General features: G+C 35.8%; 1 protein-coding gene across 4 annotated transcripts in view; it reads left to right on the top strand.

Annotated features, from left to right (window-relative positions):
- The window catches only part of KCNMA1 (potassium calcium-activated channel subfamily M alpha 1), a 413,411-nt gene that overhangs the window by 313,725 nt on the left and 75,141 nt on the right, over positions 1-24,545 (top strand). For 2 of the 4 annotated variants that reach the window (XM_054382054.1, XM_054382052.1), the window contains exon 18: positions 2,003-2,079. In XM_054382054.1, the coding sequence (XP_054238029.1) occupies positions 2,003-2,079 (77 nt within the window). Of the gene's footprint in view, positions 1-2,002; positions 2,080-5,427; positions 5,437-11,063; positions 11,238-24,545 lie in introns of all 4 variants that reach the window. The other 2 variants (XM_054382053.1, XM_054382055.1) reach the window with 2 other exon arrangements.

The following is a 24,545-nucleotide window of genomic DNA, read 5'->3' as shown; positions in this document are numbered from 1 at the left end:
TTGTCTACGACTACCTGAAAGGAGGTTGTAGTGAAGTGAATGTCTGTCTCTTCTCCCTAGTAACAAGGATGAGAGGAAATGGCCTCAAGTTGCACCAGGGGAGGTCTAGGTTGGATACTAGAAGTAACTTCACTGAAAGGGTTCTCAAACACTGCAATAGACTCCTCAGGGAGGTGGTTGAATCCCCATCCCTGGAGATGCTGAGAAGACGCACATGTGGTGCTAAAGGACATGGTTTACCACCACATGTGGTAGAGTCTGATAATGGTTGGACTTGGTGATCAAAGGTCTTCTCCAAACAAAACCATTCTATGATTCCAAGTCCAGAATGTTTTTAACAGAAAAGTATGCAAATAGCTCAGAGAAGGCTCTCTCACTTTACATTCTGCTTCCTTGAAATAGTAAGACAGTTTCACAGTCTGAAACAGTAATCTTCCTCAAAGCTTATTAGCAAAATTAAGTTTGTTACAATTAGGATTTACATCTTCTGCTAGTAGCTAGCATAACATTTTGATTTTAGAAATGTTAATAACATTCAATGAGGTCTTACTGCAAATTTAAATTTGTATTCTCTGGTGCATATCTCATACGCTAGACTCTCCTGATGGGCCACTTAATTACCAGGGTTGTTATTCAGATGTAAAAATAATTTAGATAACTATTTGAATTAGGTATCTAGTTTGTGTTTCTGAACATTACTTTTAATATAGTTACACCTGGGATGGACATTAATTAGTCTAAAAAGAATTGGTAGCAATCATTCTAGCTGAACTACCAAAGGTTGTGTTTATTCAGAGGCTGTGTATTATTATTATTTTTCTTTTTTATATTTTGGACTACAGATTGTTCTGTTCCAAGGATCTCCCCACTGTTGCAATCCAACCATCCAGTACTGTCGCCAAAATCCATGGGTGGTTGCATAGCAGCAATTTTGGTTCTTACTGCCAATTTATATTGAGAAGCGTGCAATGGGAGAGGGTTGGGAAGATAGGCATTGAGCTGCCATATCTTGAATATGGATAAGCACAGGGAAATTTCAGCAGGTTAAAAAGTGTGTATAATTTGTTACACCAGCAAGAATCCTAGTAAACTAGCTGTCCAGCTAGAGGCTAGCTTGGTGATCCTCATGAAATCTGTCACAGCAGCCTTACATGACTTGATATCTTGACAGGCATGATTAACCTTTCCTGTGGGCAGTCCAATGGCTCTTTATTACATTGGAATTCTGTTTTAATTATATATTAAAATCAAATGTTTGCCCTTTTTTACTTCCTTAGTTCTCCTGGTGCTTCACCTAGTGGCAAGCCATTTGATAACAGGAGTAGAAACCTAAATGGTACACCTTGCTAATTATGTGATTTTGTTTGAAATCTTGGCTGTCACTCCAAACCCAAAAGGATTCTGCTTTATTCAGATATGAAGGACAAAAAAATAGTCTGAATCAAGATTATTTTGGTTCTTTCATTTATTTATTCCTTTAGGAAATTATTTTGAGTAGATTTTTCCCTTCCTGGTTTTGTGTAGATAGCATATCTATTGTTACTGTCACATTGCAATCTCTCATTTTATTCATAATGAAGTCCTGCTTGTGACCAGGATGAAAAATTGGCCCAGGGTGCTAGACAGTCTTTGAAAAAAAATAAAAATATGATATGTCTAATAAGAACAAATATATATTGGCAACAAAATTCATTGGATGCTCTTTTTTTCTAAGATAAAAGACAAATTAACTGATACGCTGTGTCATAATTATCATCCTTTCTCCTAATTACCTTTTAAATAGAAGTATATTAAAAGAAACACTAATTTGGAGTCTTACATTTGAAATTAATGTTCTTGCAGCAAATATTTTGTACTTTCGATGTTTAAGTGTTTTTTGAGATGAAAGGAAATTAATGCTGGCATGTTTCATTAATTTGGCACTGCAACAAGAGGAAATGTGGGACTGATTTCATTTATATGTATTAAGAAATGTGTCAGTTTTTCCATTCTGTCTCTCTAGGGCATTTTTTTACTGCAAGGCCTGTCATGATGACATCACTGATCCCAAAAGGATAAAAAAATGTGGCTGCAAACGGCGTAAGTAATATTTCTATCACTCCTTCTCCTTTTCATGTAGTGTTCATTTTAAAGAGTATCTGTACATATGTTTACACATTTTACATGGTGGTAAGAAAAGCTAAGAAATAAATACACAGTAACATAGCAAGTACCATTTGTATTTCTGAAGTCCTTATACTTTTATTACATTTCACACCACTCACACCTGTTTCTTCATTAAAAGGTTCATTATGATCCAAAGCTACCAAAATATGAAGAATTAAATCTAGTTACATCTAATTGTGGAGGTTTCTGAGTTAAGACTGAGGTAACAATGAAGTTCTGCTCTCATTCATACCATGCAGAAGTCCATCAACTGCAATAGTTTTCTGTAAAGAACTTTTGCGCATCTTGTTCAACACTATACTGTGAAAGAACCCCCCCACCAAACAATAATATTGCATCATATAACTATTGAAGTAAATTACTATTGAAATAAAGACAACAAATTTTACTGGAAGGAGGGATTATCTGGAAGAAATTAAATATTAGTGCTTCATACATATATTCTTTTAGAATATTCAATAGCTGTGATGCTGTGGTTAGTTTAGTTAAAGTCTACTCTAAATTGTTTGGAACATTTGCATGAAGAAATAGTTGAGTTATGGAATTGTCATTAGACTTTGTATTTTTATAAATACAGAGGGATTACCATTGTATCTATATATACTTTGAAAGGACTTTTTTCAGGAAATGTCAAAACCACATTTAGCCAAAGATGTGTTTGACTCGAGTATTTGTAAAACTGATCTCAAAAGGACTTAGGGATTCATCTCTCAATGAGCATCGGAATATTTATGTACATTTCATAATACTCTGTCATGAAAAAGATCATTCAGTTCAAAAGTGCTGATAAGGCAAACTGAAAGATTTCAGAAGAGTTTGATCATGTCTATTTTACCTTTATTTTTAAAAGGGAAAAACTTCTTTATAGGTTCAGTCATAGTCTTATCACTGTACTGTCTTAGAGGATGGAAGAAAGCCTGAACTGCACATTCTCTGCCTTTAAGAGGTGTCTGAAATTGAAGACTTCATGAAGATGATTTTAGAAATAAAAAATACATCGCTGGAGTTTTTAAAGAAACTCCTTTCCCACCTCTCTCCTTTTGTGCAACAAAGTATTAGACTTGAGAGAAAGCAGCTGAAGCACTATGTTTATTCTCCAAGTAGCCATGAGGAGAGGAAAGCACATGGAAGGCATGCCTGATGAGGAAGGCATGTATACATTGTCTAAAATACTGGAAAAAAAATTTGTCCAAGAGCAGTTCATCCATGTGAGAATGTGACCCATGAACTGCTGCCAAAGCCAGTGAGGCTGCTGAGTAAAACCAGTTACAGATGCCTCAAATCTTTGCTCAACGGTTAAAGAGAAATATGTTACCTGTTAAATAATTCAAACAAACATTTTATTTGTATGTTCTTCTCTATTCCTCCTTCATATAGTGCATGCTTTTTACATGTGCTGTATGAAAACAGTTCCCAAAGACTTCTAATCTTCATTCATAGTATAAAAGGCAAGAAACTTTTATCATGCATCAGTGAGAATCAATGTTACCTCCTCAGTACTAGAAAACCAGGGAGAAAATAGTATCCTTTGAGACATCAGCAGTAGGGCCATGGAGGGGTGAGAGAGACAGCTTCTATGTGTAGCACAAGGAAATGTCCCAGATGGCATGGTCGCATGTATCAGTCCAGTAAATTAAAGGGTGTTGGAAAAACAAATCAAAAAAATGGAGTTAGTGAGGCAGCAGAAGAAAGAAGCTCTCAGAGCTGCTGCAGTGGGCAGTGAAGGAGGGCACTCCTCATTAAGGAGAGAATCCTCTGAGTCAGCTGAAAAAGAAAAAATTGGTCAGTGAGAGTAAAATCTTAAATTTTCCCTTTATTGTCTTCCCTCTCCTCCCACCTACCCATTCCCCTCTGCTTTCCTACACACACAAGGGTCACAGTGCCATCATAGCTGGCAACTCTCAGTACCACTGAGAACATCTTCCACTTAGGAGCATGCTCACAGCTATTAGGAATAATACAATTGCATTGTTTTTAAAGTTTGGTCAGTGGGCAAAAAATGTAAATGAAAAATTTCAACACTAATAAGTGAGGTTTTATCTCTCAAATTTTGGTGCCAGCCTTGAGATCTCTTTCACGGGACCTGATTTTGATGCAGTCTACTAATCACATAAAATGTCTCAGTTTTAGCTTTCAAACCACTAATCACTTTTAAAAAATCTTTACTGTCTTATCCATCTGTAAGCTATGCAAATCATGGGGCTTAAAGATGCAGTCTAACCAACACAAAGCATAAATTAAGAAAACTCCTTCCCTGTTGAATTAGGAAACTGTCAACTGATCTGTCAACAGCTAGTATTTCAATTTGATTTTCAAAGACACTGCAAATAGTTACACATGTGTATATGTACACCTATATGATAGATATCTTTTAATTACCAAGTAACACAGTAATTAGAGGCAGCTGAATGTGGAAAATGTGTAAGATGAACTGAAAGGTTGGTATGTAAACATATTGACACATTCAGGTGAATTAAATGTGAAAGAACATCTTTACATGGAAAACTTAATTATGGTGGCATTAATTAATGCATCTTCCTGTGACACTTGAAAACTGCATTCTTTAATAATGCATCTGAGGTTGCACATCAATTTAGAGAGTGTCTGAAGACTATCTTGTGGTTATGTTGGGGTCTAAACGTGAGTATGACCTACATAGCCATTTGTCCAAACCTGTTAGGCCTAATATTAATAATTCAGGGCAGATCAGTACTTTTCCATGAGGATAGAGATAATTGTAACCTTGATTTCCTTTTGCAGTTTCTTTGCCATCCCTTTCTCCTTATCCATCATACTCCCTGAATAACCTGTGAATGCTGATGTCACGTTGTCTGGGGAAATGCTTATGTGGAAATTTTATTTACAGATTGTTAATATTTTTAAAAATGTTTCCAGTCTCTTTCTTATTCCATTTAACTACAGTTTTTGCAACAAGGAGCCAAATACATACATATATATATATATATACATTTATATAAAACTGCAGCCATGTTGGGATGAAATCTCTAAACTGGATGACCTCCTACTCCTGTTTCTTTCATTTTGTGCAACAGCTGTGGTCTAATTCTCTCTATATTTTTTCCAGTGACAGTGCTTGCTGTGAGCGGTGGGGGTTGAACCCCAGAGGGGACATATCATATGTACATTGATTTGTTTGAAGGAATTTCTTGTAATCTATGACAATTGACAAACTTTTGATTTATTTTTCCTCTTGCTGCCTTGGAACACGGCCCCTACTATATTTTAACTGCACACTGATAGTGATCTATTGTGAGTAAAAATGGGTTCCCTGTAGCCCAGAGTGCGGTCCAACCTGTCTTTCTCTAGCAGAGAGTATTTTTGTTCAGTATTTTGGTTCTTTTCTTTATTTATGTTGCATGTAGCAGTGACGTCATACCCACAAGTTTCTCATCGTTTACACCCATGGACATTAGGGTGACGTTGAAGAAAATACAGCAGTTTTCCCCTCTTACACCTTTTTGCCCCCTTTTTTCTACAACCTTATTTTTAAATCCCTATTTCAAAGTGATATCTTGGCAATATTTAAATTATTTCCTTTAAATTATTCTAGAGATATCTCAAGAATTTTTAGGAGTATCAGTTAGGCTGGGACAAATACCAGGTTAAGTGCAATTCATTATCCGATCTGTGTTCAGTTTTTTTGTAGTTTCTCTTCCATTGCATAGCTGACACAGAGCGCAACACAACAGTCTCTTACGGTCCTCCTCTAACTCCTTTCTCCTCATTGGCAAATAAGGAGATTAGAGGAAAGCCAGACAGAATTAAACTTGTGACTAACTTTCAATGTATAAACCTACAGGTATTTTCGACATGAAACAAGCTGCAGTGATTATTTTCCTCAGCTTGCTCGCTTTGAAATTTATTAGATCAGTAGAGCCACACTGACTTTTCAGTACCTAAACTGTAACATTTTACATTATTAGTATTATTATGTATAGAATATAAACTTTATAGACCACTTCATATCAATCTGAGTCATACCACTTCTAAATATACAGAATCTATGAAGGCTCTTGTCAGACATTTAGTGTGTACAGTCATGTTAATTTAAATTGAAACAGCATTTGAGACATGGAAAGTATTTTCTGCTTAGAAATACAAGCACTGCAAAGAAATGTACTGGATATAAGGCAGTGTTGGTATTACATGGGTTTGTTCTTTCAAACAACAAGAGGGATCAAATATTTCGTAGCTACAGTGAGGCATTACTGTACCAGACTGAGACTACTAACCATACCATACATCTGCAGCTATTCTAACTAAGTGAAACAATGAGACTTTTTCACTATTACACCAAATACTCTCAGTTTATGATTTGTTATCATTATTCACTATTTAACTTACTGTGGTGTCAGCAAGCTACCCTAAAAGAGTGAGATGCTCTTGTGGCAGAAAGGATACAAAGAATGAAGAGGAATGTGTCCAAAGATCTGTTTTCAGACGATAGAATGACATGGCAGAAACACAGGGCAGCACAGAAGACTGTGAAACAAGTCAATATGATAAGAATCAATACCGAATAATACACCAGAAAGAAACTAATTTCTATAGATAAATGATGAATTCCATTGCTTTGAAGCAAAATACTAGAAGAAATTTGGATTTATTTGAAGCAATGTTTTGCTTTAAAATATGTTTCTATACTGAGGTCTTTCTGGTCCAGAGAAATTCGTTTAAACAGTAATATATAAACAAATAAGCTCTTCATTCTAAGAGAGTATTAGAAAACAAAAGGCCATATAGTTTGACTTAGATTTTTTTTTTTCCCCCCCCATTTCCCAAATAGCTTCAGTTTGTTCAGAAGTACAGTTAGTTTTGATGGCTGGGAGTCTTCTTTAAGGGCATAATCAGATTTGAAATTTAAAATGAATTGGTCTATAAATTTGCCATTGCTTCAAAACTTGCGAGTCATTCTTATAGCTACTAAAATAGGGCAAAATGTCCACTCAGGTCACCTGCTGGTTCTACAGTTTTGACAAAGAACTGTATGAATTACAGCAAAAAGACAAAGTAATGAATTGCCTTTGCAAAAATTGCAAGGTAGTGAACAAACTGTCTTTATGGTCTTGAAGTCAATTTGTAAAAATTAAATAATGGTGAGATAGCTTTGCCAGTTGGGTTAAGAGAAAATAAATTCTCACAAATGGTTTAAGATACGCTGCTGTATTTTTCAGGAAACTGAAGTTGTGCTGGGGAAAGTCCTTTCAATATTTCAGTCTCATGATGCAAACCAGCATTGCTAAAAGGCGATCAGATCAGTCTCGTCGTCCTTTAATGCTGCTGTTTTACTTACAGTGTGAATCATGAGAACCTGACGAATTGAAATGACACTGTAGGCATTTCAATTCTGAAGTGTGGTGGGACCTTTTTCTGCGTTATGCTGGTGTAGAAACCTTAGTTCGTATTTTTCACCAGCTGTTATCTTATAGAGACCCACTAGATGTCCTCGTAGATCTACTTTTTGTTAGTGTTATGGTCAGAAGAACTGCTATGGAGCTGAGTGGAATACGAGGATTGGGTAGACTGGTCTAACTTTTTTTTTAAACCCACAACAACAGCAAAACAAACAAACAGATAAGGAGAAGGCATACTTCATTCTGATTGCCTTTTTTTTTTTTTAAAAAGTAGCTGTTCCTTGACATCTTAGGTAGTTTCCTTTGCTTTGTTTCCTTTGCTTATTTTTGCAGCTGGAAATATTTCCCATTATGTTTGTGAATTCTAAGTAACACCTCAGATCCAGACAATCTAGAAATTTTTACTGAAATTTTTGAGGTTTTGATATAAAAAAGCAAAGTTTTTCCAGCTTAGACATCTAAAGCACATTCCTTCCTTATTAGAATAACGGAGGGCCTGAGAAAACTTTCAGAAAAAAATACTTTGTTTTGTCAGTAAATTAAGTAGTCTGATTTCCTTGTCCATGATAATTTCCCATTATATTTTTACTAATTCATATTATAAATGCTGTGGGATTGTCATTATACCAAATAGAAGGGTCTGTTCTTCACGTCCATTTATTATTCAGTTCAAAATAGGGAAGTAATTTCCTTTATGTCCCAACTTGCATTTTCACTAGTTGCAAATAACAGTTCTATTCAAAACCTGTAACATTTCTACGAACAGAAATGAGTTGATTCTTAGGTGCTACAGGTGTCAAATGAATTGAACACCCACCCAAAGGCTGTTCTTAAGGTCCCCTTGTCTTTCTGCTGATTTCCATTTTTTGTCAATGTTTTTGGAAGTTTTATAGTAAATGGTGTATATGTGGCTGTACCATTTAAAATCATTACTGTCTGTCTGACCTTGTCACTAGTCATCCCTACTAATAATCCATTTTTTGTTTTATTTGAAAGAAAATAAGTATTGTATTTGGTATGAATGTAACAATGACTGTATAAAAGGAATGAATAGCCACAGCATGTTTTCTTTAAGATGTATTGCTCTGATATGCAGTTGCTTATATACTGGTTTCTGCTACTTATACTTCCAGGTCCAAGCCTGTTTCCTGCATGTTAATTATGTTACATATTAAAATGATGCATGATCTCTGGAACAACTGATAATAATAGTTAAAAACAGTCCCTGAACGGGCATTTCTTTTGAGAGGCACCACAGAGTCCTTTCCCTATTGAACAGAAGGGCTTAAATTTCCCACTCCATTAGTTAAAATCTCATGAAAATGGTACAAAAGTTTGCTTTCCCAACTGTCTTTGTCCTTAAGGATGACTTCTTTTAATTATCATGAATATGTCCTATCCTGTTATCGACTGTTTACAAGATGTGGCTACAAGTAAACAAAAGTCAGGGACTGTTACTAACCAGTGACATAGCAGTTGAGAAGTTCTGAGCAGTGTGTTTTGCTACAGCATTTGGTTATACAAAGTCCTTCAAAACAGCTATAATTGTAAGAATATGGGCCCGCCTTTTACCTCATCTATCGTTAGTATGTCTCAAAGATGCCGTTCTTCTTTCTTTTATTTTCTTTTCATTTCTTTAAAGGGAAAATAATAAAATAGGCATAATGGAAAGACTTCCACATTTTTAGTAACATATTTCATTTTTCTTTTCCTGCCCAACTGTTCAATTTTAAAGAATGTGTTGGGAGGAGTTAGACCGAGGGAAACCATGGGAAAACAAATGCTGTTTTGAAATTCCTATGTACTTTGAATGTTTATGCATCAAAAGCTGCAGTGGAAACCTTCTTACTAAAAGCCAAGCTCTGAGGAATGATGTACAATGCAATGAACAAGCCTGATGCTGCATGATGACTTTCTGAACAGCTGTAAGATAACTCTTCTAGGATGCTAAAAGAACATGGCATTAGTCATGTGGGCAAAGTTTTAGAGGAATGGAGTCGCTGCTGAAGAGATCACTCATTCATCTCCCTCAATGCCTGTTTTCCACAACCATAATGTTACCCTTGCTTGACAAGTATACTGTATGGCAAGTCATCAAGGCCTTAGAACAGGACTTGACCCATTTGAGTGATTTCAATCCCTCTTCCCAGGTGACTGTGGCATTAAGAAACTGGAAAAAAAATAAGAGAAATTATTCTGAATTTAATGCTATTACTATAATGCAAAAATGCCACCCTAAATGGAAGGTACAGGCCAGAGAAACATTACCTTTTTTTTGCATTTGCTTTTAAGGTTTGTTTTTGCCTGTCCGTGTTCTGTTTTGTTTTCAGTATAATTGAGTCAGTTCAATCTAAACCATTACCAAAAGTGTTGGTTCAGTGCAACATGTGAAACGATCTAAGTGGCTTTTGCATTTCCTCAGACTGAAGCATACCTGTGATTGGGTAGCATACAAAATTGTACAATAGTAATTGCACAGGCGTTTATGAAATAGGGTGATGTATATTTCTAGAAATACATGACCAGGGCGTTTGGATGACTGATTGGTGTAAATGTTCTAGTCTAGCCTGTCATTTCATTGTGAATTAGCCCCTAATTCTATATTCAGCTATTTGGTTCTTGATCTACCTTTCACTGCAGAGCAGAAAACATGCCAATGATTGGTTCAGCATGTTTCAGTGGACCAATGCTCTATGTGCTTTTGGTGATGCCTTATTTGTGAACTGATTTTAATGTCAAGCATATTTACCATTACTAGTTGTGTCTCTTATTTAGACAATTTTTGGTACTCTGTCAAGACTCAATCTGAATTCCTGAAGATATACTATAAAAAAAGTAAATTTTTCAGAAAATTTTACTAATATCTTGTAACTCATTAGTAATGTGTAATTTGTTGCAATAAAAGTGTTCCCTGGCACAGATTAATACAGAGAAATATATATTTTTATATATGTATATGTACATATGTATGTGTATAATGTATATGTGTGTGTGAGTGTGTGTATATCAGAATACATGTGTAAGTGTGTTTTTGTGTGTGCATACATACATATGTGTATATATACATATGCACACATACACATTAAAGTTTTTATTTTTCACAGGAAGCAGGATAGACCAAAAATACCTAAACAAATTAGCAACTTAAGATTTTTCTTTTCATTTTAGCCTGGTAGTATTAATTGTGCCAAGGGAAAAAGGTATTCTTAGGATTTTCTACTTTTACCGTGTTCTTTTTTGATCCAAATACTTGACTATAAACAGTAATTCTTGCCCATGTCTACGGTCACCCTGTAAGACTGAACAGAAATAAAGAGCAATTTATCTTTTGCCCTACTTTTTATGTACAGCCAAAGTGTTATCAATAATTTCATTGCATTTTTTTTCCTGGGTCAAGACTGTTAACATAAACTAAGGCCTGTGTTAAATCCCTTAAATTACCTTCCAGCTGCCTTGTAATATATATAACCTTGCCATTAACCTGCTGCTCTTCCTCTCCTCCCATCCAACACATGTTTATAGCCAAGATGTCCATCTACAAGAGAATGAAACTGGCATGTTGTTTTGATTGCGGACGCTGTGAGCGTGACTGCTCTTGCATGTCAGGCAGTGTACATAGTAACATGGACACCCTTGAGAGAGCCTTCCCACTTTCTTCTGTCTCTGTTAATGATTGCTCCACCAGTTTACGTGCCTGTAAGTTTTAACACCAACACATGCTGTTCCATGTCTGTGATGTCTGTGATACCATCCTCGTCTTGTGTCGTACATTGTAATTCTGTGAGTTTTACTGGGCTGATGCTTTCTTAATAAGTCAAACCCAAATTTTAATCCAGCTCTGTATTTATACTTCTGGTTTAGTTTATTTTTTATACAAAAAATTGTAATTCTCTGTTTTGCTTTGTATGCTCTTTATGGGGCATGCTCTTGCAATAGCATGCAAGAACTTCTAGTAGAGCAGTTTGGTGACATTTGAAAAATTTAATTCATACAACATAAATTATCATTAATTAAACAATAAGTTCTTCAGTGGAGGGACCGGCCTGTGTCTAAATCTAAGACTTGTGCTAAGCAGACAGCTTTAATAGTTCTGGCACTAGAGCAGCATACAGTAGACAGCAAATAAATATGCAGGGTGCAAGTCAATAACTGAACTGTAGGAGCTGGAATTCTGTTCTATATTATCTTTATTTTTGTCTGCAATGTTCTCCATAAAGCAGGACCTTCCATCTAATAGTGAAACCACAAATTCTTTGTAAAAATCGTTGTACTTGCAGTGCCATTTTAGGAGGACTAGCCTGTGTCCTAGTGCAAACTTCCCGATGCAAACTTTTTGAAAATAACTGTAGAATCTGTTCCATAGACCAGTGCCATTCTGGAATATGTCCCAGAACCTTTTTTGAAAGATAAGAGTTGAGAGGGAGAAGACAGAGAATTTAAATCAGTTCTGCATAGCCATTAATTTATGGGGCAAACAGTAGGGTTTACAAAGCTTGTGTTGTCAGTATGATATCAACAACTGAGGAAGATTGTTAAAAAAATAAATGGTGATTTTTTTTTTCCCCATTTTTTGATCCTCTTTAGACATTCATAACAGGCAAAACTATGACTTGGCAGAAGAACTGTTTTCCTTTCCCTACTCAAATGGTGCAGAAAAACTCTAAAATTGTTCAGATTCATCTATACGTTTTGATCAGGAAGTGTGTGCACTTTACATTACAAGTCATCACAGATAAAAATGCCTTCTACTGCTAGGAGTATAATGTATTTAGTAGATGATGCATCTGGTTGTCTTTTGATACCATGTGTGTATTGCAGTGTATTGTCCAAATGGTGAATGACTTTTGGCATTTGAACTATTTTTCCAGACACAAGTGTGGAGCATTTAATAACATGATTTCTGTTAGCATTTTTTGTCTGAAGGCTGTCAATAAAATGTCATAAAAAATATAATAGAATTTCTTAGCAATTTTAACAGAAATATTCTCTCAATATATGTGTATGAGCATTCTGATTGTCCTTGATTTTATCTACTTGATTGTAACTCACACATCACCTCAGGGAAGGCAACTCTCTGTTTTAAATCCTACTCTAAGTTAGTGGAGTTTTTATGCTTTAAAGATTAAATAATGAAGTGTATCCTTCGTCAGAGTAAAACATAGCAAAACTTACTTTGTTAAGAAAAGTGAAAAAAAACCTTCCTGGATTGAGAATTAGAGCAGACAGTGTTACTTAGAACAACAGCCTCAGTAACACAGTGCCTGGTATAATTTGCATATAGTGGCTGTTACACAGAGTATGTCTTCGGATCCCGGCACTGGTGTTAACAGCAACCAGACCAGGCTAAGTGAATATGTGCCTTAAAAATGGGTAAAATTTCTGCTGTTAGCACTGCTTGGTGAGGAAAGAAAAACCATAATTTGTAGGTTTACCATAACTTTCAAGTTCACTTAAGACTCTATAGAGGCATATAAAGTAAACATTTCTGATTGTGTTGCCTGCTGAGCCAGAAACCTCCACAATAATTGTATTATTTCCATGAAAAACAATACTTTTGGGAAACACATTAGATCCGTGTTATATTTTGAAGTATAAGTGATATTGACAGCTTTGTGGAATGTTAGCATCCTGTCTTTCAAAGGCCTTTTCCCCCTTTCATCACTCTATCAAATCAAAAGGGATCTCACTCTTCCCCTTGTGAGACTAGTCACCTTTGTTAATAATACGTACAAAAATCAATACCAATTCACACTCTTTGCAAAGCAGCATAAGCCTTTCTTTTCCAATTAATATATATACACACACATGCAACATTTCACTGGCAGGGCTTCAATAGAAATCACTGTGTTTTCTTTGCAGCTCACAGGGGTTGTATGATGCCCATCTTGACAGAGCTAGTTAACTCAAAGAATAGTGGTGAGAGTCAGCTTTTCATTAAATATGGGCAGATGTGAAATGTAGAGTGTTTGACAATTAGAAATGGCAGCAGCAGGGCCCCAGAATCAAAGTGAGGTCAGATTGGTGGATCAGATTACCTCTCTTACATTCTTTAGTTGTTCTGAAAATCATTTTGAATTAGTGTCAGTGGAGCCATGATGGGTTTTGCCCTTTGTCTTTTATGCTAGGACTGTATTGTTTCCCCAGACACTCATTAAAGGTCATTATACTATTACAGAGCTTGCTTTGGTCGTGGTGCCCCAGTTGGGTTGGTTTCCTTCTACAATTGCTTAATGCATTTCTTTCTTTCTTTCTTTCTTTCTTTCTTTCTTCTTTTTTTTTTTTTTCCCCTCTTGGTTATAAAAGTAGGCTTTTTTTCAAGGTAAATAAAATCAGAAACCATTGTATGAAACTTGAAACAATCAGTAGCTTTTGTAAGAATGAATGCTGTTTATATGAATCTGATGTCAAGTAGGTGATATCAATTTACGTGTTTAATGGTGTACACAGGATTTAGTGTACTAATTGTATAGTCTGTAGAGAAAGTAACAGTGGGGTGTATTTTTCACTGTGAATGAGTTCCTCTGTTATTATATTGTCGCCTGTACTTCCAGCAAATGAAAATCATGTTTTGATTTAATACAATCATATTAAAATAGCTTTCAAGTTTATAGGCTGCTGTCTGAAGGGAAAAAGAAAAAAGTAAGGAAATAGAGTTTAAATATTTTTGTGGGTCTAAATTTTTTTAGGTTTAGATTGCTACAAAACAGCAGTCAGATGGTCCAAGCATTTTTTGCACTTGAGAATGAAGAGAGGCACTTAGACACTGAAAAACCTGGGGTGGTTTATTCAATTAAATTATATTTTAATAAGTGTGATACTTCTGCTTAGGTCTGTTCCAAATCTTGGGGATTGTCATGCAAATGATTAATTGATACAGACAGAATCTTAACCTGAACCATTTAATTTCTTTATTTCTGTATCACCATATGCCTGTGCTTCTCAGGAACATCAAAGGTTATGCTACAAAAGAAAACCCTTTTCTAAACTTGTCGCTGTGCCCATTGCCATGGGAATCAACATTTTCCAGGACATTCTTGATACTAGGCCCAGGCATTTCTAATTCAGCCAGTGAGAAAGCATGTTTTGGCATGGTCTGGTAGTCTGTGTGAAGACTGATGTTAGTAAGTGTAAGCAATCTCCAGAGACAAAAAGACAAGACTAGTTGTCACTGTATTTTGAATTCAGGGTTCAGCCTAAACTCCTACCCATCTTATGTGGAAAGAAATACTACGCTAAGACAAGCTGAACTTGTGAAAGTAGCACATGTACCACTATGTGCCAAGCCCAGATTAGAAACATATATCCCATGTGGTCTTCTAGTGCCATCATTTGGTTTGTGCTGAACAGACTAGTTAGCTGCTGAGTCTTTCTGAAAGGACCAAAAAAATCATATTCTGCAAGATCAGACGAACGTTTTGAGTAGCTTGAATAAGTACAGCAGTTGAACCAAGGTTGGTACACTGTGCTGAAGTTATGTCTGGCATCGTGGTTTAACAAGTTAGGTCAAGAAAAACTAGCTTTTTCAATGACCTGTGCTATTTAGGGCAATGTGGACTGTCTTTACAACTTAAAAACCTGAATTCTATAATGAAAGTTGAAATGACATGTCATGTACTCATTTAGATAGGGAGAACACATAGCACGCACATTGGTCAGCGTGTCTTACACTCATCAGTGGTGTAATTATGCTTGGGGTTTTCTAAATGAATTGACTATTAAGCCCTTGATTCCTAAATTACTAGCTAAAGACAGCATAGCCTTTGTTTCTCCCTAGAATGCAAGAGCCTTCCTACAGAATAAAACTAACCTGTGACTTCTCTAGACCTGCTGTAGTAGCCAAGACAGAAATACTTGCTTTTATGGATAAGCTAAGGTGCAGGAAGGGCCCTTATATGCCCTGCCAAAGGATAAGTTTCAGTGCTAGAATTTTCTGTTCACCCTTTAGCAACAATGGTTTCCCCTTTACAGGATGAGTATACCACCTTGTGGTGATTAGAGACTTTGAGATTCTTAAACCAGCTATAAATGTGATCCATTTACCTTATATGTGTAATACTCTGAATATAAAATGTTGGGATACTACTATTGCTTTCTCCTACTGCACACCTTTTCTGATCTGTGAGAATTCTGCTGTGGCCACAGGAGGGTTGGAGACCATTTGCTCTGTGATTCTTACTTTTATATATGCTGCAAAAACACTTTTCTCTTTAATATAACCCATTGATCTTCCTATGGCCACACTGTCTCATCTTTGTCCTGCACAAAAAGCCAATTGCACACCTTTAATATTTTGAGGAAAAAGACATTAAAGAAGTAAATAAGCAACAGGGTCTGCTTGGAAAGAAAAAACAGATGTTGCCTCTCAAGGATGAAATCGTAAGTTCATAAGTAAGTGATTAAAATCATATTGTTATGTTTTTTACAGCTCATTTCTATGGAATGACCCCACCTCAGTATACTGGAGGATGATACAGCATTATATTGTGTAGACTTATTTTTAAAACTGTGATTAATGAAAATGGAACATTAGAATGAGATATAGTGCCACATAAATTCCTGTTAATTCAAAGCCATAGCAATATAAACAATAAACACATGAAGCACACTGTGGGTGATATATTAATTTATGTAAAACTAGTTTTAAATATTGTTCTTTCTTTTAGAGTGACGGATTTTTACTTGTTACATCAGTTCCCATGTATCCGGGGTTGTGTTTCTAGGGACTGGCGTGCTTATGATCTTTCCTCTAAACACCTCTCAATACTGCATGTATCCCATTTCAAATTACTGAAAATAATATAAACATGTTTTAGTGTTTAATTTTGAAGAGAAAATACTATTTTTGGTACCTCAGTTAAGATAAAAATCCAGTAGAGCTGGAAAAGACTCAGGCACATATATCTTAATGTAAGTGTTGCTACTGAGTAATGAAGAAAACATCCTTACCCACCTTCTCAGAATGAACTACTGTCAAGGAAGCTGTTATTACCAAAACTGGACAAAGGGGTTTAGAATCATATAAAACCAGGTAGTGGAACAACTGAAAAAATAAAATACCAATGCAGGAGATTCCTGCACTCTTCTATAGAGGTCCTTATGTTGTAGCCACTGACATGAAGTCAATGCTTGTACATGCTAGAGATCTGCCACATTTTCAGACAGCACCGCAGCCTGTGGTATGGCAGGTCAGAAGCCAGACTCCATAAAATCTGCTTTTTCTATGAATGAAAATCTCTTAATTACTTTTCCCCCTTTCAAGTTTAGTTTATATTTAAAATTCTGCCTTACCTACTTTCTTCCAATCTTCCTCTCCTTTTTGCAATCATACAAATGTCATATGCAGGCATTTGCACTAAAGAAAATAGGATGGACTGGCTCAATATCTTCAATCACAGTCTTAACTAGCATTCAAGAACTGCTTGCTGGAACAGTGGTTTCACTGAACCAACCCTTTGATTTGTCTGCCTTTCTCTTACTCTTAATGTGCAGACCTTCAAATGATCCCCTCCTTCATGCAACTGTGTGTGTTTTTCTGCGTTGCTGACAGAGAGATAGAAGCAGTGATTGGAGTTGGCTGGTATATGCCCTCCTGAGGCTCTAAGTATCTGTTCCATAGTATTTTCTCTGTATTGAATGCACTGGACTTTTCAAATACTGAATAAATATTAGTTACAGAAGGGGGAACATTAACATGAAAAATACGTACTTTACAGCAGATGACTTAGTTTGGCTCTAACACTCAAAAAATTAATCCCTTTTCATTGTTCTTTGTTTTAAAAGAACATGAGTGCTGCTACACTTTTTAACTTTCTTTTGGATATAATATGATTGTATAGATGAATATAGATGTAGAAATGTAAGAGTAGAATAGAAGCAATACGAGCCCCCAAACCAAGCTGTTCCTTTTCAAATGATAGAATGGTAAAAGTGAGGCAATTTCACTCACTATTCATGACTAGAAAATATAAATAATGAAGTGTATGTCTTTTCATATGTGTTTTATGATGGAGCATGTAACACTAAGCTGATGAAAGGGAGCTCTGCCTAATTTGCAGTGTCTGTAACAAGGATATGAACTCTCATATCACCTTGGAAGAGAGGTACTACTAAGTTTAGCAGCAAATCTTCTGAAGAATTAGGAAGGTGGGAAAGACTGCCTGTAATTCCTTTAGGCCTTTACATTGAGTAATGATTCTTACCAGGGTCACAGAGATGGGGACAAGCTAGAAAAGATGCTGTCTGCATCCTGTGGAGTGAATTTAGCAGAGGGTCTTATGCAAGGTGACATGGAAATTATGTTTGCATTTTTAGTTTCTGAGTGTGGCTGGTTGTCATGAAACTCACCATGACAGTTTCTTACCACCAGGCAGCAGATTCTTCTGTTACCTCCTTGGTGTGGGACAGATGCTAGCCGGTTAGGTCTCCTTCTCTACTGTTTCCAAGCTATTTCAAGCGACAGATGCCAGAGCTGGCTCGGTTTCAGCTTGAGCATTTCTGTCATAGTCCTGCCTTGAGCCCGAATTCTGACCTTTACTATATGAAATAAAGTATTTATGAACAAGCAGTGGCTTGATCCAGAGCCGGCTTAGAGCAAATGTCAAGTGTCAAGTCAGTCTTCTGCCTCTTTATACCACCGGCACTGGGAACCTGGATTAGACCCTAGACTACAGCACCAACTGCCTTAGGCTTTATGGGTCTGGAGAGACATAACTTATTAACAAAGAGTTATTAAATTTTTATCAGTTTTATAACACAATGTAAATGCCTTCTATGAATCTACATTGTATTCATTATCATTTAAAACGTTAATTAACTCAAAGTTGCTTTTAATTCAGTTCTAAATATGCCTTTGGGAGGAAGCTTTTAAAAACAGCTGCAGGATTGAGAAGCTCATTGATGCTGGGAAGTTGTTAGCACCACTTTTCAGGATAGGTCCCCGAAGCTGATTGCCATTTTGAGTCTTAGCTAATTTGCGTTGATGTTATTGGGCAAGGTCTCAAATTAATACTGAACCAATAACAGCAGAAAGCTATCAGCTCATGCTAATCATAGATACACTTCAATGCGTAGTTCGTGTTCTTTTCAAATTGCTTCCAAATTAAAATGAACAGTTAATTCATAAACCATGTACTTCTCATACTCTTGTATTATATTTTTTTTTTTTGTTCATTTGATATCCTTATTGGTTGGCTCTTTTTATAATTCAGGGAAGAACAGGTTCACTGATTTGGAATATTCTCCCTTCCACTCATAGAAAATTAAGTCCTCTGGCCTGTATTTTCTACATTTTGTGTGATCTGAAGTAATTGTGGTATATAGAAGGAGATTCTTATCAAAATATATACCAGTCTACAATATAGTATCAACATATAAAGTAGAATGCAGTTTATTATTAAACAAATAGAATACAAGCTCTTCAAACCAAATTAAAATGTGCTCAGCTTTTTATGAATGAGACTGTTACTGCTTTTGATTCATTTTGTACAAAAACAGGAGAATGAAGGAAAAAATCAAGCAGTGTTTCCACCATCTGATTATTCCATTGAGATCCCTAGCATATTTAATATATGCATAGCTTTAATCAGGTAAATAATGACATAAGCTCTAGTGTTATCACTAATGTCATATCGCATGATTCATACTTCTAGAACTGGAACCAGAGGCAACCAACCTAAGGCTTACCTTAAGCAGGTGCATCCATTAAATTAGAAACAGAGATCTTCAGATTTTTTCAGATTCCATGTAGGTCCACAGAGTGATCCAGCCCCCAGCCTGGAAGCTGGAAGCTACTTGCAGGACCCATTTTTCTGGGTCATTGTGCTTTCTACCAAGTACCTAGAAACTTTCCAGGTACTTGTGCATGGCAGAATACATAACCTCATAAAATTTTTATGTGCTACATGAAAAGAGGAGATTGTTGTTATGTAGCTCCGTATGTGGTTCTCGAAGTGTCACTGAACAAGCAACCATCCTGTATCATTGCTTTGACTAAGGTTATGGCAGACAGGAGGGAGTTGACTTTTAATTTATTTGTAAGAAGTCATAGATACATTTATTTTAGTGTGGAAGTTCTTAAATACTTTAACGTTCAGTTGTACTTTTACTGTTTGAGACTAATCTCCAGCTTCTGTTAGCATTCCTTTTAATAATACAATAATATAACTTGTGATGTTTTGCATGTTACTGAATGCTGTAATGCTGTGATTCACTTAATATCAATGACTTTAGGAAACATACTGTATGCTACCTCACACATGCTTCAATGATACCAATCAGATTTTGTTAGCACAGTACAATTACTCTGAAAAGGAAGGGTGGAAAAAACATTATTACTGTGTAAGAAGTGGCCAGTGCCATCTGGTTAAAGATTAATTAATGTAGACATTTTAGTTTGACTGGAAATTGACCCAGGCAAATATGAAAAAAGGTGGCACAAGGCAAAGATCCCAATCTTGACTGTGCCACTGACTTAGTAAAGTTCTTTTTCCATCCAGAGTATGAGACTATTGTATTCTCAATATATTATGTTATGTTTTGTGTAGGAAGTGCTTTGAGATCCTTACATTTTGAAGTAGTGAATGTAAGACTAGGTGTCCTTTGATGTAGTGATTCCCTTGCAGAGGCTAGTTTTCTGAAGGAGGTCATAGATATACAGCAAGGATAAACGTGAAATGTGTACATGCTATAAAGGAGGAATGGGGAAATTACCAGAACTTGCTACTGTCTAATTTAGGGAGGTTTTGCGAGGGGATACTATCTACAAAGATATGTATAGCTTCTGTTTGTCTGCTTCCAGACTTCAGGGAGAAAAAAAAAAAAATTAAAAAGTCATCTGCAGCTTTTAGCTGCTTCTAAACTTTAACAGGAGTGCAGACCTTGTTTACTGTGAAGAACTGCTGAAGGAAATCCAAAAAAATCATTATAGCGCCTTTGATCTTTGTCGTGCAATTTCCTTTGTTCGTTCTTGCATAAACAGTTTTGCTTGCACTAAGCATGTTGCTTTCTCCATTCTCGTGTTCCTGACATTATCTTCACTCTCTAACTCAGTGGTGTTAAGTGTTGCCTGACATAGCATGTCTGACAATATGAAGAGAGATTTTACATCATCATAACTGTACTGTGGAGGAAGACAGGCAAGAAGTGGAGGTTCTGTTCTTGAGCAAACTCTTGCTCAATGATCAAGTAGGTGTACCATCTAGCAATGTAGATGATTTGTTCTACAACTAGCCCCTCTTCTCTGGTTCTTGCATGATCCTGTGTAAGACATGCTGCTTGGATTTCTAGTGAAAATGGAAGTTGTTCAACGCAGAAAACAATTGAGCAGTCAAGATAAACACTTGCCTAGCTGATAAAGTGCCATCAGCTAATAGAGCTAGAATTCTTCTGAAAGTAAAAACAATTCCAGGTTTTAAGCCTAATGTAAAGATGATGCTTATTCCTGTTCCATGAGTAACATGGGGTAAAATTCAGTTGCAAACTGCTAACATGTTTCATTAACAAGCCTTTGCCCAGTGATTTTTTTCATTCATGCTTTATTGCAGTTGTTCCTGATCTGCCAAAAAATGCAGGGACTGACAGGTTCTCGCTGGTCAGTCTACAAGGTGGGTGGCAACAAAGAAGTGATACAGTATTTATTTAGAGTTGCAGGTGTGAAAATGAATACAATTCACAGAAGGAAGCAGCAGAAGGGTGAAAAATAGTGACATTAACTTCTGCAAAGAACAGGATGTACTTTTCTGGCTTCCACTATATACTGTCTTTTCCAACATATGGGAAACATCTCCCAAATTATCAGATGACTTTCTAGTATTTCTCACTAATACTGAAACTGGACTTACAGTCACTTTTGTATTCTGTCTTATTTTTCACATGAAATACCTCTTTTTTAATTGGTTCTAAACAAAGTCAATAAACTGTCTAATGTCAAGATAATCAATAAAATACCAAAATACATTGTACTATGTCTTGGATGCCCAGGCCTGCTTTTGGTATGCCACAGAAAAATATTTATCCTATTCTGTGAGGTTGCACCTTTTCAGAGTGTTATTCAAATTCAATTTTAATTGTTGACAAATTATACTTTGTGTAAACTGAGAAATGGTTTCATTTTATGTAAAAAAAAAAAAATCATCTGCTGAAGATTAAATCAGTTCTTATTTGATAAAGGTCTAAATTTTTCCATAGTTCTTAAAAGCTAGGTTTTTGCACCCAGATCTTATGTTCCATAGAAGAATTGTCAATGGAAAAATGAAGAAAAAAACAAATAATGTTATTGTGTGTATATATTGACTGGGTAATAAGATATACCTTACTGATTTCATTATTCAGACAAAGCAGGAAAGACGAGTGAACAGTAAACTTGGGACAGTCTTTTCATCAGTCTGAGCACAGATGCTGTGTTAATAATCATAATGCAAGGATCTGCAGAGACTGTAATCAGTAATGTAATCCTAGCTAGTAAACAGGATCCTTCCGTACAAGTAGTTCAACTTACAAGCATCTTACACTTTGAAGAGTTATATGACTGAGCAAAATCCTTTGGTTATATCAGGAAGAGAAGACACTGGTTGCAGGGACAGGGAATACTCAAACCAAGGATCTGTGCTCATGTAGTCTAAATTTTTCTAATATTACCTCAGTCTGGAATTCTGTAAGGGCAGGAACTGGCATTCTTTTAACCCATTGGCACCAGATCCTTCTGCATGTTGATTTATGCAGTATGAATTCTGTGCCGCATCTGTGCACTTCAATATGCCATTATTAGATAATTCTGCCATTCTTAGAACTCCCTACACCTAATGTTGTCTCTTTTCAAGCATGAGATTAGTTTAATTTTTGTTTCAGATCTCCCTTGTGATCACTACCACATTATTATTATTATTATTGTAGCCTGATCTGTGGAACTTCCCTTTTTTTCTTTAGTTTTCTGAATAAATTCTGAAGATACTATCTCTTACTTCAATGAAAATGTGTACTCTGTTTTTGGATTCAGGATTTCTACTGTTTTCACATTTAGTATCTGATCAAACTTAACGGTCTTTTTGAGTGCCTGATGGAATCTTTGAATGCTGCATCTCATTCAGTTTTACTAATATTTCTTCTGTTAATAGATAGATAAGCTCTTGTTTTGCATTTGAAATCATAGCTTGAGGGAATGCAAGAATTTTAGTTTTACACTTATGTATTCAGCCTCAACAGTCAAGCCCCACAGATTCCTCGAAAAATATCCTGAAGTTGTCCCTTGGGTACCACAGATTTCTTCAGCAGTATCCTTGAGTTCTGCCTATGAGGAATGTAAAACATGTCAAAATATGCATTTGTTTTTAATCTGACTTTAGCATATGAGTCTTTTGTCTGCCCTCTTCTTTCTCCTCAAGCAGGACAAAATAGAATCCTTAGAGGTAGAACTCCAAGCAATTTGCTTGTGGAAGATGACTTTCTTGACAGCTGTCAGTGTCCCCTGAGCATTGGTTTTCTGGATGCTTTCAGTATCTGACTCTTAAAACATCTGGCAGCATTACTATTTCCAAATATATTGACATCCTGTGGCATTTGTGGTTGATGTAGTTACTTTCATTGGAGTAACTGACCTGCAAATCTTACAAAAACTTATATATCAATTTTTATTTTGTTGGAGAGAGTTCCTTCTCCTCCTGGATTGTGGACTTTATTGTGAAATCGGTGTGATAATTATAGCAGAAATACTGGCAGTTCAGTGGTTTCCTGCAGAATTTTCTTTTTAATTTCTTCTATTAGTCTTCCTTCCTCCTTATCATTCTACTTGCTTTGAAACTGGACATCATCTGTATTTAATTCTACACTTATACTATGTAAGTTATTTCCCTGGTATAACACTGAACACACCAAGTGTTCTGCAGGACACAACTAAATAGCCTTAGTAGCAAATTCAACTCTGAAAGGCTTCTCTTCAAAATTTTCTTATTTCAGTGCATTATGCACTAACAGTGAGGGTGCTGCTGTTAGGCTACCATTGTTTGCGCTGGTAATGTCCATATTCTTGGCAGGATTTGGTTAATGAAATGCATCTACCTTAGGTGAAGTTGTCATTCCAAAGCCATCCCTGGTTATGATCCTTGTTGTGAACTAAGCAAGCTTGACATCCATGTGTAGCTTTAGTAACAAACTGAAAAATAAGATGAAAAAAACATATTTAACCTTATGTTTTGAAAAGCTGGCTATGAGTTTAGTTTGGTAGATTCAGTATCATTGGCTTTGTTGTTAGTCTGTATGCTTTTACAGTTTGACTTACATGAAGAGAATGTGAGATACCTCTTACAATAATTGTGAATAATTCAACCCTAACTTCTGCACTGTTATCAGTGCAGTATTTTTTAGTATTAGAGAAACTAGAAGGAATTTGTAACAGTATTTTTTTAAAAAAAATTTGTGTGGAGGTATTTTGATGCTATTTTGGTTTAATTCAACAAGTATGAACCTTGCTAAATATATCCATCCTTTAGAGTACACTATCTGTTAGAGATTAAAACACTGCTGTAAGTAACAGTTATTAGTTATTGTAGTTTTATTTCTTATCTTATGCTGTATTTTCCACTCTTATGATATTGCCAACCCTTGCTTCCTCATGGCAATAGATTTCAGCCAAACTACTGATTGCTTTGGCAGAGATGTAAGTATCCATTCTTCTGTGGGTTCTTTTGCAGATACAGTCAGACATCACATTTACATTCCTTTTTTGTAAATAATTGATATTGTATTGGTTTACTTCCTTTGCTTTGCCATTGTTTAGCTAGAAATTATGTTGTACTTCCCTAATTTTCCATTGCAGTGAATTATGTTCTATCTCCATTTATGCTATTGCTATTTTTACTATTATTTTATAGATTTAATCTTAGTTATTTTTACCTTGGTTGTTTTTTGTTGTTGTTTTAATATTAATATATTTACCAGGTGTTATTGTGTTTTTGGAAACATTTATTCAGAGAAAACCAGAGCTTTCCAAGAATGAAGTACATTGTAGAATTC

Source organism: Indicator indicator, chromosome 7 (genome assembly GCF_027791375.1).
Source record: "Indicator indicator isolate 239-I01 chromosome 7, UM_Iind_1.1, whole genome shotgun sequence".
NCBI classification, from domain to species: domain Eukaryota; kingdom Metazoa; phylum Chordata; class Aves; order Piciformes; family Indicatoridae; genus Indicator; species Indicator indicator.
Note: the sequence above shows the minus strand (reverse complement) of the source record. Positions and strands in the feature narration are given on the sequence as shown.